The sequence below is a fragment of the Lipotes vexillifer genome, unplaced genomic scaffold (assembly GCF_000442215.2).
Source record: "Lipotes vexillifer unplaced genomic scaffold, Lipotes_vexillifer_v1.1 scaffold102, whole genome shotgun sequence".
Classification (NCBI taxonomy): Eukaryota; Metazoa; Chordata; class Mammalia; order Artiodactyla; family Lipotidae; genus Lipotes; species Lipotes vexillifer.
This window is the reverse complement of record NW_006786541.1, coordinates 15,041-29,957: the sequence shown is the minus strand read 5'-3', so window position 1 is coordinate 29,957 and position 14,917 is coordinate 15,041. Positions and strand designations below refer to the sequence as shown.

The 14,917-nt window shown below is 36.9% G+C and overlaps 1 protein-coding gene across 2 annotated transcripts in view; it reads left to right on the top strand.

Annotated features, from left to right (window-relative positions):
• LACTB (lactamase beta) overlaps positions 1-14,127 on the top strand; it is a 15,739-nt gene extending 1,612 nt beyond the window's left edge. The window contains exons 3-6 of one of the 2 annotated variants that reach the window (XM_007458857.1): positions 1,129-1,319; positions 1,600-1,951; positions 2,870-3,035; positions 13,333-14,127. In XM_007458857.1, the coding sequence (XP_007458919.1) occupies positions 1,129-1,319; positions 1,600-1,951; positions 2,870-3,035; positions 13,333-13,864 (1,241 nt within the window). In that variant the 3' untranslated portion in view covers positions 13,865-14,127. Of the gene's footprint in view, positions 1-1,128; positions 1,320-1,599; positions 1,952-2,869; positions 3,036-13,332 lie in introns of those variants that run through there. The other variant, XM_007458858.1, reaches the window with a different exon arrangement.
• The last annotated feature ends 790 nt before the right edge of the window (positions 14,128-14,917 follow it).

Sequence of the window (14,917 nt, the reverse complement as noted above, 5' to 3'; positions counted from 1 at the left end):
GCGGGCCTCTCACTGTTGTGGTCTCTCCCGTTGCGGAGCACAGGCTCCGTATGCGCAGGCTCAGCGGCCATGGCTCACGGGCCCAGCCGCTCCGCGGCATGTGGGATCTTCCCGGACCGGTGCACGAACCCGTGTCCCCTGCATCGGCAGGCGGACTCTCAACCACTGCGCCACCAGGGAAGCCCCGCATTTTATAATTTGATTTACTTTTTCATTGCACACAAATTGGTCCAACTCATCACAGCAGGTTTTTAGGAACCCAACTTTTAGGAAATGTTGTTTCAGACATCATTTAGAGGAAGTAGTACCTTTAGAAGTTGATAGGAGCAGTAAGGTTTTGAATTTAAAGAGAAATGATTCTTCCTTCAAGTTTAAGTGTACCCCGATCAACATTTATGACAGATATTGTAATCCAAAATTATATAAAAGTCAGCTCTATAGGTGAGGGCTTTGTTTTTATGCAGATATTTTTCAGCATAATTTCCATTTACAGGTGAAAATAATTATTGTATGCCTTTTCATTCTTTTCAGATCTCAGTTCTTTGTATACAGTCTCAGATTTCCACATCTTTATCCTGTAGAAGATGAAACCAAACTTAAAATATTTTCTAGAAAGAGCTTTAAATTAGTGGTACATTGTTTTTCTTCTGACTTGCAGCTGAATTCAATTAATGATTAACTAGATTGGGTTTGCAGGGCATCTTTTCACATTTGTTTTTATTGGTTATTTTAAGGAATTCAGTAGAAAGTCACTCAAAAATCAAGAATAAATGTAATCTGAAGAACAATGATATTTTCTTTAAAGAACGTAGAGTAACTTATTTAAAATATGGAATAACCAAATTGTTTAGATAAGCTAAGAAACATTAGTAACTGAATCAGAAAATTACTGTTGTGTACAGTGTACAATTTCAGTTTAGTTATAAGGTTAAATTGTTAGGCTTACTGTTGTCAGTATTGCTAAGACTCATCCCTTATATGTTGAGTTTTAATTAACTTATACAAGTTGAAATATCTTTTCCTTTAGATAAACACATAGAATGTTTTAAGATAGTATTACTACAGTTTTTGAAGACTCCTTTGACCATGAAGCCTATTAATAGTGACTTTTTGCTTTTTTTCCCAAAGGTTTAGGTTATGCTGATGTTGAGAACCGTGTACCATGCAAGCCAGAGACAGTTATGAGAATTGCTAGTATCAGCAAAAGCCTCACCATGGTTGCTATTGCCAAATTGTGGGAAGCAGGGAAACTGGATCTTGATATTCCAGTACAACATTATGTTCCTGAATTCCCAGAAAAAGAATATGAAGGTGAAAAGGTAATAAATCTCACAGTTCATTTTTCTAATGACATTTAAGTGGTTTAAAAGCTTTAATAGGATTCTTTGGTTTGTTTTTAATGTTAATGGGTTAAAGTTTTGTTTTATCCAGATAGTAACCGAGGGGGTATTTTTCTGAAATTTGAGGCTAAAGGTGTGTACGTGACACATTATTCTAGCAGCAGTTTAAAACGGAAAATATTGCTGAAACATTATTCCAGGGCTACTTTTTATTACGCAGTTTAATATTGTAATTGAATTTTCATGTTTTTACAATTAGGTTTCTGTCACAACAAGATTATTGATTTCCCACTTAAGTGGAATTCGTCATTATGAAAAGGACATGAAAAAGGTGAAAGAAGAGAAAGCTTATAAAGCCTTGAAGATGATGAAAGGGACGATGGAATCTGACCAAGAAAAAGAGTTAAAAGTAAAAGGAGGCAAAAGTAATGAAAAGAATGACTTTGCTAAAGCTAAGATAGAGCATGATAATGAAGCCAAAGGCCGAAATTCAAAACCTTGCAAGAAAAAGAATGATTTTGAACAAGGCGAATTATATTTGAAAGAAAAATTTGAAAATTCAATTGAATCCCTAAGATTATTTAAAAATGACCCTTTGTTCTTTAAACCTGGTGAGTGTTAATTTCTTCTTTTTACAAAGTCATCATTACTGAAGTATTAATTTTCAGAAAATGCAAAAAGATACCATCCTGAGTGCATTCAGTGTGGTTAATGATTATGGCATGGGTTTTGTTGTCAGGTGTTTGCTTTTTTGTCTGTAGTTCTTAACAAAGCCTAGCATACAGGCAGCTAGTTGTTTGATTAGCTTCATTAGGGGCTACCTAGACATTTAGAGGATTCTCAGTATCAAGATATTCATGGAAAAAATTAAATATTGGAATAATTCTCCAAATAAAATCTAAACCAAAGTTGGCATGATAAAGTATTGCTAATATTTTAGTATTGCATTAGTATTTAACTTAGTATTTAAATTGTTCAACTTCTTTTGTACTTTCATTTCTTAAATTAGTATGCATCAACTAAATTTTATTCCCCAAAAAGCTGATCTATAAAAATAACTTTTTCTGTATATTTTTTGATATGATGCCTACTAAAACCACTTTATCTTTAAATTTATTGCAGGCTTATGTACTTGTATTCCATTTTCATTTTAAAACTTGTTTGTGGGAATTCCCTGGTTGTCCAGTGGTTAGGGCTTCCGTGCTTCCATGGCAGGGGGCACGGGGTTCATCCCTGGTTGGGGAACTAAGATCCCACAGGCCGCTCAGTACAGCCAAAAAAGACAAAAAAACAAACAAAAAAACTGATAAGTATATGGATCATCATTTTATTCTTGTGTTAGAGACATGGAATAAGCAGGGCCATTGCAAAGTTGACTAAATTTGTTAGTCCATGATCTTTACCTAAACGCTGAAGTAAAATATTCCAGTTTTAAAGATATGCCAATTTTCAGTGGGAAAATATTTTACATGTTTTTAAATAATAATGAAGCATTTTCTTTTTTTTCCCCCTTAAAATGATGTCTCAAGGTAGTCAGTTTTTGTATTCAACTTTTGGCTATACCCTATTGGCAGCCATAGTAGAAAGAGCTTCAGGATATAAATATTTGGACTATATGCAGAAAATATTCCATGACTTGGATATGCTGACAACTGTGCAGGAAGAAAATGAGCCAGTGATTTACAATAGAGCAAGGTAAATGAATACCTTCTGGTGTGTCTGGCTGTATCACATCTTTACAGTGTTATCAATTTAAAGTCACATTTTGCTTGTCTCCATTCCAGAATCAACTTGCCACACTTTGGGAGCTTTTCTACATGTCTATTTTTCCACCTATAATGTAAGGAAAATAAAATATATTTTATTGTTCAAATACACATATATTTGAAGTACCCCAAGATCCTTAGGTGAAAGATAGCAATAATAATTTAAGCACATGAATAATTATACTAAAATTTTACCCATCACAGGCATCTATAATTTGCTCTTCCATCATCCCTTTTTTTATGTTTTCATTCATGCTTTATTTACTTTTTTTTAAATTGTTTTTGTAATTTTGAAATTGTCTCATAGAAAAGTTACACAAAGTAGTACAAAGAATTTTCATATACGCTTCAACCAGATTCCCCACATGTTAATCATTTTACCACATTGCTTTATCTGTCAGTCTCTATGTTATTTTTTTCTCAGCCGTTTGGAAATCAGTTGCAGACATGGTGCCCCTTATACTTAAATGGTACCCATAAATACTTGAATGTGTATTTTCTAAAGATAAGGACATCCAGGAAATTAATATCAACACAAGGTTCATATCAAGTCTACAGACCTTATTCAAATTTTGCCAGTTGTCCCAATAATGTCCTTTATAACAAAAGGAAAAAAACTTGTTTTTCTGGTGCAGAGTCTAATATAAGCTCACCCATTGCATTTAGTCGTCAAGTCTCTCAGAAGTCACATGAGTTCAATTTGTTCCATTACTGGTGATGGTAATTTTAATCACTTTGTTGAGGTGGTATATACCAGATTTCTCCACTGTAAAAGTTTGAAAATCATTTTATTGAATTATATCAAACTAAAATTTTATCATAATTTTTACAAGTAATTTGTAAAAAAGGCATTGGAAGAGAATTTGGGGACTAAAGACTAACATGAGTTTTACTGTTACAGTGTTTTCTTTTCCATTTTACTCTTATTATTATTTGGTTTGTTAGAAAGGTAACAACACATTTAACTGTGTTTAAATCAGCTGTTACTTTTACTTTTTACATTTCCATTAGAGAATATGCTTTACAAATGGCTAAATGGTACTTGACTTGATGAAATGGTAGATTTTGTAGCTGTATCCTCCTATCCCCATACTAGTTTTGTTCAGTTTTCTGTTGTGTTTCGTTAAATTACCATTTTTAAATTACCAGCTTATTCAAAAGGATCAAATATGCATTGCAAATCAGCCTGAAAGAAGTTTTTTTGAACCTAAAAGAAATTAGGTTAGCAGCAAGCAATGAATTTTAATTTTTAAATGGCCTGTAGTTTTTTTATTTTGGGTAGTTTTTAAAAAAATATTTATTTATTTGGTTGAGCTGGGTCTTAGTTGTGGCAGGCAGGCTCCTTAGTTGCAGCTTATGGGCTCCTTACTTGCGGCTCACAGGCTCCTTAGTGTGGCATGCGAACTCTTAGTTGCATCGTGCATGTGGGATCTAGTTCCCTGACCAGGGATCGAACCCAAGCCCCCTGCATTGGCAGCATTGGAGTCTTAACCACTGCTCCACCAGGGAAGTCCCTGTAGTTTTTTTCTTTTTTATTCTCTATTTTTTTTTAAATTGAAGTGTAATTGATTTACAGTGTTGTGCTAATTTCTGCTGTATAGCAAAGAGACTCAGTTATACACATATATACATTCTTTTTTTATATTCTTTTCCATTATGTTTTATCCCAGGAGATTATGGATACAGTCCCCTGTGCTATACAGTAGGACCTTGTTGTTTATCCATTGTAAATGTAATAGTTTGCATCAACTAACCCCAAACTCCCAGTCCATCCCTCTCCCTTCCTCACCACCCTTGGCAACCACAAGTCTGTTCTCTATGTCTGTGAGTCTGTTTCTGTTTTGTAGATAGGTTCATTTGTGCCATATTTTAGATTCCACCTATAAGTGATATCATATGGTATTTTTCTCCTTCTGACTTAACTTAGTATGATAATCTCTAGTTGCATCCATGTTGCTGCAAATGGCATTATTTCATTCTTTTTTTATGGCTGAGTAGTATTTCATTGTATATATGTACCACATCTTCTTTATTCATCTGTTGATGGACATTTAGATTGTTTCCATGTCTTGGCTATTGTGAATAGTGCTGCTATGAACATAGGGGTGCATGTATCTTTTTGAATTACAGTTTTATCCAGGTATATGCCCAGGAGTGGGATTGCTGGGTCATATGCTAACTCTTATTTTTAGTTTTTTGAGGAACCTCCATACTGTTTTCCATAGTGGCTGCACCAACTTACATTCCCAAGCAACAGTGTAGGAGGGTTCCCTATTCTCCACACCCTCTCCAGCATTTGTTATTTGTAGACTTTGTAATGATGGAAATGGCCTGTAGTTTTCAACCACTTCAGACAGTGTTTATTATTTTTAGGTCCAACATTATATTCTACTGGAAAGCATAAGAAAAAATGACAAATACCTGAAGTTGTCAGTTGAGTCTAGAAAAGATTATCTAAAAAAGGTGGCATAGACGCATGACCTTATTTTGATTCAAATCTAGGCATTTGATAACAGATGCCTACACTTACATATAAGGGAGAATCATTGAGCCTCTTTTCTCAGCTGAAAATTAAGGCTCCATGAATGTGCAGACTGCAAGACAGCTATCATTTGCTGTTTTCTTAATGAGTGATTAATTTATGATGCACAGAAATCAAAATATGGCATATGATTAATTTCATTTTATCTCCCATCTTTGAAAAACGCAGTGGGTTTCTGTTTCTACTGTTAAAGGTTGCTGTCAACTCTGGGTTTTTTCTTTAGGTTTTAGCTGTGCCCAGTGGTGCTAAAGGGGTAAGTGATTCATTTTAGGTAGCTTAAATAGGCTGCAGAAATAAAATAGGACCCTAAAAGAAGAAGGAAATATGTTACCAAGGAAAATGTTCTGTCCATTTGCTTTGTTTTTATTTTACTTGATACAATATCTGTTTGGGCCTCTAAAGCTCAACTCTGATTCTTTTTTTATTTTTGTAGTAATGATTTCAAAAGAGCTTAGTAATTATTTCACCAGCTTTGGGAAGAAGTTCAGGGAGTAAAAGAAATCTTCTCAAAGATGTGTGTTTAAAAAAAAAATAAAGTAAAATTTAGTAAATGCATATGTTTCTGTATTTTGTTTTATGGTACCATTGTACAAGAAATAAAATTTCCAGCAAAAGTTGGCAGCTTTGTTATCTAGTCTACTGACCCCTTGGTATAATCATAAATTAAATATGTTTACATTATCTTGACCTAGGCTTATTAGAGTTACTGTATCCCAAGAGTAAATATTTATCATCTTTATCATTTCTCTGTATGTATGTGTGTGTGTTTAAAATAGTGCCTGTCACCTGTTTAAGGTATTCCCCCAGAATCCCACTCCAAAATACTACTTAAATTTCTTCGGCCAGAATTTTAGCAACAGGGCACATTCAGCTGTAAGGAATGCAGAGAAATTAGTTTTTAGCCGGGTGCACTGTCGTCCTGAATAAAACTGGGGTTTCTTAAATGGAAGACTGGGAACATTGATTCTGTATATGTAAATAGATATTGATTCTGTATTTCAAGTATAGTCTGTATAGGCAAGTAAACTAAATAACTCTTTAAGCAAAGACCACAGGGGAATGGAGTGAATGTTCTTGCCACTGAAAGACACTCAGTTTGTTGATGGGGGAATCCTTAGTCAATGCATTAGCTTATTATTAGACTCTGTTCATATTTTCTCTATGTTTGGCACAATACTTGCAACAAAAATCTCTTTCATAGTTGGATAGGACCAAAATCAAATAAAATGAATGTTTTCTGAAGGGTTTGCTGTATTTTGACAGTATAGATATGGTCTTTACCTTTTCTTATTATCTTTATTATTTATTATCTTTATTTTCTAGAGTATCTTCTAAAATTAAGCATTTTTCCTTATGAAGCTGTTTTTTATGCTTTAGCTGATGGACTCTAGTAGTAGGTTCAGTCCATGTTAATGCTAAATGTTAGAGTGGGATTGGGTGTTTATAATATGCATTTTAAATCCTGTGGTTTTAACTTCTCATAGCAATAAAATACAAAGTGATGCATAATTGTTTGTAAAGGCATTTAGGAAGCTTTTAAAAATTTATTTTGAATTTATGAGTTTGTAGATGTATATTTCTGTGATAATATAATCTTGTGTAGAAACTAGGGATTCTTAAATAAGTAGGGAGAGGCTATTTGTCATCTGGCATCATTCTATCAGTTATTCAGTTACAAAGATGTCCCAGTAACTTAAGAACTTGTGTCTATAATTCCATTCTTTTTAGTGCAGAAATTCCTTAAGAATTTGAAATAGTAAAGTTATCATTCAGCTGAACAAATTTTTCATGAAAAGTCATTAATTTGTCCTCTGTGAAGAGGAATCAAAAGATTAAAGTCTGAATTTACCTTTTTTTTTTTTTTTTTCCTTGCGTTATGCGGGCCTTTCACTGTTGTGGCCTCTCCCATTTGCGGAGCACAGGCTCCGGACGCGCAGGCTCAGCGGCCATGGCTCACGGGCCCAGCCGCTCCGCGGCATGTGGGATCTTCCCGAAACGGGGCACGAACCCGCGTCTCCTGCATCGGCAGGCGGACTCTCAAGCACTGCGCCACCAGGGAAGCCCTGAATTTACCTTTTTAAAGTTTAGAATTCTAGATTAAAGTCTAAAAATTCTCCATAAATTTATATTTTAAAAGAGTGACTGAGTCATCCTAATTTCCAACCTTGATGTAGGTGCTTTGAAATTCTTTATTAAAAGTTGCACAAAGCTGATTATTAACCAAAATAGATTGGTAGTTCTCCCCTACTTCAAAAACTTGGAGTTCACTCTAATAAATATATTTCTCAGTGAGAAAACATTTTTGTTATTCTATTATGTGGCTTCTTTGAGATTTGATTGGCTGGAAATACAAGTGTAATCAGAGTTGGGGCAGAAAGTAATGGGGACCTAAAATACAGGAGTGGCCATAGGAATGGAGGGAGGGAGAATGGTCGGACAGAAAGCTGAGGTTGAATGAGGATTTGTCATTATTGGATATGAGAGATTTGAGGGCAAGAGAGGCAAGAAAGGTTTTAGTGGAGAGGAGAAATATACGAAGGTTCAGAAGAGAGTAGTTTTGGACATGTTCATTTTGAGGACTGTGAGGAGACCACGTATCAAATCATTGGTTCTCAGGAGAGCATATTAAGATACTCTGTAGACTTTTTTCTCTTTTTTAACCTTCAGAGCACATACCTGTGGTCACTCCTGCTTCACCCAATATTATAACTTGGATTTTGGGGGGACATATAAGAATCTTGACAGAAGAAATAGAAGTCCTTTTTCAAATTATATATGCCCACTGTCCCTTCAAAGTTACGAATTTTGAAGGGAGGGATGAGGCCCAATGCTGATTCTGATAAACAACATTGAGAAAAAAAGAAATCTGAGAATTATTAATGCTAGTAGAAAATCCGATGGTAAATTTGGAACAGAGTTTGTGGTACACCTGCAGTTTTGTAGTTATCTCTGTATAAGAGAAAACCTGGGACACTGGAACCACTGGTGATTGGAGGGATACGGGGAATCATAGGATTGAGAGTGAGAAGAGAGAGCACAGAGCAAAGTGGCCTGCGGGGAGTGTCAGCGAAGTGCTGGGTCACAGTGCTACAGGGGCAGTTAGGATGAGGACCATAAAAAGGGAATTAGAAGATCTTGATAACCCGCAAGAGAGCTGTTTAGTACAGATGGGGGAACAGAAGCCAGATTTTACGGAATTGAATGAATGGAGAGAGTGAGTGCATGGAAACGGCAGTTGCGGACTGTTTCATGTAGTTTGGTAATAAATGAGAGTGAAAGGACTGGTAGCTGGAAGCTGTAACAGAGGTAAAATAAAAAAGAAGGTTTTTTTTCCTTAGGATATAGAAAACTAGAGCATTTTGTGAACTAAGGTGAAGGAATCAAAATTCCTAGCATGGCGCAGAAAGTCCTTTGTGAGCTGTGCCCCGTCCCATATCTACTCCTCCGGCATCACCTTTTAAAGCTCTCTGCTTCAGTCAAACTGAACTATTTTGCTCCCCAGCAAAGTGAGGAACCATTTCAAGAAGGCTAGCTCTCACTAGTGCTCAGGATTCCTCACATCCATCTTGCTAGTCATCCCACAACCTGTTACTCAAAGCAATATTGGAATCACGTGGGAGCTTGTTAGAACTGCAGAATTTGGAGCCCTCCCCAGATGTACTGAAGCAGAATCTGCATGGTGCTCTGAAATTTAAGAACTGTCCCACAAGATTATTGGACAGTTAGCCCTTTGAGAGCAGCCACGGGTGTATGTTTTTTCTTCTCTCTCCAGTTCCTTGCAAGGGATCTCCATTAAATACTAGCCAACAAATGATGCTTTCATGTGTTCAACATATTTAACAAGTACTTAGTGGATGGCCAGTACTGTTCTAGGTAGGAGAAGCATCAATGAACCAGGTAGATAAGATTCCTGCCTTTATGAAACTTACATTCTATGGGAAGAGACAGACAAATATTTAAACTAAGAATCTCAGATATGAGAAGAAAATAGAACAGGGTGATGGGATATAGAGGGAGAGAATGTTAGTGGGGAGATCTATTTAAAATATATTGGTTTTAGGCCATGTTTGTTGAGTTGAAACACGAATAATAAGGAAAGCTAGTGTGCCTTATTGCAAATACAGAAAGAAGTCTGACATGAAAAAAGTAAGGCAAGATGTTGTACATGATGAGGTCAAATAGGTAAGCAAGGGCTAGATTATACTGGACAATGAGTATCAGTGCCTTGAGACCCACTGCCCCTTAATTTAACAAACATGTTATAACACCTCCTTTAATATCTGAAATGAAAGAGATCATATAACCTACACTCAATACTCTTAACTAAAATATAAAGAAGAAATAAAAGGAATATTTTAAATTTATAATAAATAATACCTCAATATGATAATGTTTACTCACAACAACACGAGAAGACATAATAAAGTCAACTGCAACTTAATACATAAAATTACTTTAAATGTGACAACAAAATGCAGACCAATACAGGTTTATTGCATTGGTGCTTCAACTCATGTCCTTGGTGGCTAACTCTGGCTGAAGTTTTGAGCAAAACAGAGTGTGATCTTCAGTTTTCACAGTGGTTATTATGCAAGAAAAATACATTGTAGAGTACAAAGTACTTCGTATTTACATATAAAATGGAGAGGATTCTAGGCTCAGCTGGTTATAAACAGATTCTTTACTTACATGGGTATCTCGTAGGATAGTTGATCTCACAGGATATAGGAGAATGCACCACTGTGTGGGACTTTCCCATACACCACAGGACATTAGGACCCTTGGGCCCCTATCCACTAAATGTCAGTAAGAGCCCTCTAATAATTGTGACAACTAAAAAAATGCCTCTTAATAGGAAAATTTTTAAAGATTGGATGATGATATAAATGCATTTTAAGATAAAGATGGGAGTTTCTAGCTCACTTTGGATGGCCTCAATCTTCTCAGTAAAATGACTGGGTCTGAGATAGGGTAGAGGACTGAGGGTGGAAGAGACTGGGAATACCTATTATGAAGAGTATACCAAGGAGTACCCAGGAAAAGAATAAAAGGATTTGATAACAGCAGTGAAGACCCTTAGCAAGAGTATGAATTTATACCAGTCAGCTTTGTTATATGAATTCCTGGAGCCTTTCTTGATAGATAAGGGGTACCTAGACTTATTTAGGATTGATGGATTGGTGTAGTGTTAGTTCAAAAGAGTGCTAATGAGACCACAGCTGAAATAGTTGAAACAGCTGATGTAGTTCAGCCTAGAAGAGAAAATCAGGGGAAACCACTGGGAACTAAAAGACCTGAAAAAATTGGGATGACCCAAGGGGGATGGATGAAGGTCCCATTGAAGGCAGAAAGCAGGTTCATTTGGAGAGCTGGAAGGGTTGGAAGTCATAGTCCTAGGAAGAAATCTCTGAGTTTGAGACCTTAGTGATAAAACAGTTTAAAGTGATGGTGAGATTCAGATCTGACAGTGCTTATGAATAGCCAAGTTAGGATGAAGATGCAGGTCATTACGGGTGAGACTGTCAGCAAACTGAAAACCTAAGAACACCATTTTTTAAAAATAAATTTATTATTTATTTTTGGTTGCATTGGGTCTTCATTGCTACACGCGGCTTTCTCTAGTTGTGGCAAGCAAGGGCTACTCTTCGTTGCGGTGCGCGGGCTGCTCATTGCAGTGGCTTCTCGTTGCAGAGCACGGGCTCTAGGCATGCAGGCTTCAGTAGTTGTGGCACACAGGCTCAGTAGTTGTGGCTCACGGGCTCTAGAGCGCAGGCTCAGTAGTTGCGGTGCACGGGCTTAGTTGCCCCACGGCATGTGGGATCTTCCCAGACCAGGGCTCGAACCCGTGTCCCCTGCATTGGCAGGTGGATTCTTAACCACTGTGCCACCAGGGAAGCCCTAAAACACCATTTTATTATGAAACTTGAAAGGAAGGAGGCTCATGAGCCAAGTGTCCTTTTTTGTTTATTTTGTGATTTCATTTCATGTACCTAATGTTTATGGTACCGTCTCCTCATATTAGAATGGAAACCCCATGAGGTTTTCTCTTTTGTTTACACTTTATCCCAACATCCAAACAGTGCCTGGCGCATAGTGAGTGTTCCATCAATAACTGTTGAATGCTTGAATGCATAACAGCTACCATTTATTAAGTACCTATCAGAACTATGCAAAGTGCTTTATACATTTATTTCTAACTCTTCAAAGTAGATGTTTCTCTCCCCGTTTTACAAATTAGGATGGAAGCAGAGAGGTAACAGACTGCCTGGATTTTAATCCAACTCTGCCTCTTAAAAACTGTGGCTTTGGACAAGTTATTTATATTCTCTGTGCCTCAGTTTCCTCATCTGTAAAACAGGAATTATAATATTACCTCCTAACATTGTTACAAGAATAAATTAGTTCATACTTATATAGTTCTTAGAACAATGGCTGGAACATAGTAAGAACTGTATAAGTCAGGGGTCCCCAACCCCAGGGCCACGGACCGTTACTGGTTTGTGGCCTATTAGAAACTGGGCCGCACAGCAGGAGGTGAGCGGCAGGCGAGTGAGCGAAGCTTCATCTGTATTTACTGCCACTCCCCATCGCTCACATTACCGCCTGAGCTCCGCCTCCTGTCAGATCAGCAGCGGCATTAGATTCTCATAGGAGCGCGAACCCTACTGTGAACTGCGCATGTGAGGGATCTAGGCTGCGCTCTCCTTATGAGAATCTAATGCCTGATGATCTGAGATGGAGCTGAGGCGGTGATGCTAGTGCTGGGGAGTGGCTGCAAATACAGATTATCATTAGCAGACAGGTTTGACTGCACAGAGACCATAATAAATCAACTGCTTGTAGACTCATATCAAAACCCTATCAGTGAGTGGCAAGTGAAAACACGCTCAGGGCTCCCACTGATTCTGCATTATGGTGAGTCATATAATTATTTTATTATATATTACAGTGTAATAATAATAGAAATAAATTGCACAATAAATGTAATGTGCTTAAATCATCCCAAAACCACCCCCCCTCGGCCCCGGTCCGTGGAAAAATTGTCTTCCATGAAACCGGTCCCTGGTGCCGCAAAGGTTGGGGACCGCTGGTATAAGTGTTTGTTAATCAAATAAGCATAGCCAGTAAGGGTGAGAGTTAGAATTCAAACTGAGATTTGCTAACACCTGCTTCTTCCACTACACCAAGAAAGTACCACATCACATCATTATACCCAGTATCTCAATGTATTTTTAACCAGGAGAAATAGTCTTCTTACAAATATTAACCTTATTTCTGAACATCCCCATATATACATTTTCAGTTATAAAATTTACATGTGGCACATGATTCATTGAGCCCAGGGACTGAAAATGTCTACCAAACATTAGGTGTTTCTGCATGTGCATGGGGAAAATATCATGTGTAGTACTAATCAGTACATATTTTACAGGTATTAGAAGTTTGATACACTTAGCATGGGCAAGCCTTGCCAATAGAAAAAAACAACCCACTTTCTATACTTTAATTACTCAGTTATCTCTGTTTCATTTTCATACTGAAAAATAGTGGTTAGTTTCTGAGAAAGTATGTTCACTACAGTGAAATACAATCTGTCTCATGTATTCATTTTCCTATTCATCTTCATGTATAAAGTCAATAATAGACTATCAAATTTTTAATGACTATTCTTATTTCATTTTAGATTTTATGTTTACAATAAAAAGAGACGTCTTGTCAACACACCTTACGTGGATAACTCCTATAAATGGGCTGGTGGTGGATTTCTGTCTACAGTAGGTGACCTTCTGAAATTTGGGAATGCAATGCTGTATGGTTACCAAGTCGGGCTGTTTAAGAACTCGAATGAAAATCTTTTACCTGGATATCTCAAACCAGAAACAATGCTTATGATTTGGACACCAGTGCCTAACACAGAGATGTCTTGGGATAAAGAGGGTAAATATGCAATGGCATGGGGTGTTGTGGAAAAGAAGCAAACATATGGTTCTTGTAGGAAGCAACGGCATTATGCCTCACACACTGGAGGTGCAGTGGGTGCCAGTAGTGTCCTACTGGTCCTTCCTGAAGAACTGGATGCAGAAGCTATAAATAACAAGTTTCCCCCAAGAGGAACAGTTGTTTCTATCATATGTAACATGCAGTCTGTTGGCCTCAACAACACTGCTTTAAAGATTGCTCTGGAATTTGATAAAGACAGATCAGACATGCCTTAACATCACAGGTGCAAAACGAGCTGTTATGGTTTTGTTTTTGTTTGTTTGTTTTTTTTGAAACATTAAAGTCCCCCAATACATGAGATTTTAAAGAATGAATTTGTAATAGAGTATAATTGAATGCAGAGAATTATGTACCTCTAATTGCTTAATTTTGTAATTGTCTTTTATTGTAAGATGAATTCTTTATACTCAGGGAAGTAAATATATTTTTACTTTTTGAAAAAAGTGTTAATTCTTGAAATAAAATATTCTGATAAAAATGTACTTTTTAAATGTATAGAGAAAATCTCATTTGACAGGAACCTCATAATATTGTTCTTTTAATATGACAGCAGAAACAAGATTATGAGAAATGGTATATTAGTTACCTATTGCATCTTAAAAGAACGCATATTTATTATCCCATGGTTTCTGAGGCTCAGGAATTCGGGAGCAGATTGGCTGGGTGGGTCTGGCATCAGGGTCTGTAATGAGGTTTCAGATAAGATGTTGTAGTCTTCTAAAGACTTCTCTGGTCCTGGAGGAAATCCTTCCCAAATGGCTCATTCACTCACAGATCCTAAGACCTGTGAACTGAAGATGTTATTTGTTCCCTACATCCAACCAGACACAGGTTGGCAGCTGCTTGATTAGTACTCAAGGCTTGAGAATAATTCTTGGCTCCTGGCTGTGTTCTCAGAGCTCTTAGTTCTGCCCTCTGAGTTACTGTTTTTTTCATGAAAGGCAATATGTGTTTGCATCTGAGTGGCTTTCTCAGCCTGCTTTCTGTTTGTACAAATTTGAGGGTCCAAAGGGCTCTTTTGTACTGTCCTTTCAGTCGAAGTTAACAGTCTTCCTGCTAATATAATTTTTAAAAACTTTGTGAGTCCCATTGAGGTTCTTGCTAATCTCATTGAGGTTCATGCTAATAAAAAAAAGCCATACCCCAAAATCTCTTCAAAATATACCCCTCTCTAACTTAGAATTCTGCTGAGACAATTGGAGAAAACACTGTTAAGCTTCTATTAAGGCCTATTGTTTAAATAGCTTTCGAGGCACCATCTTGGTTCT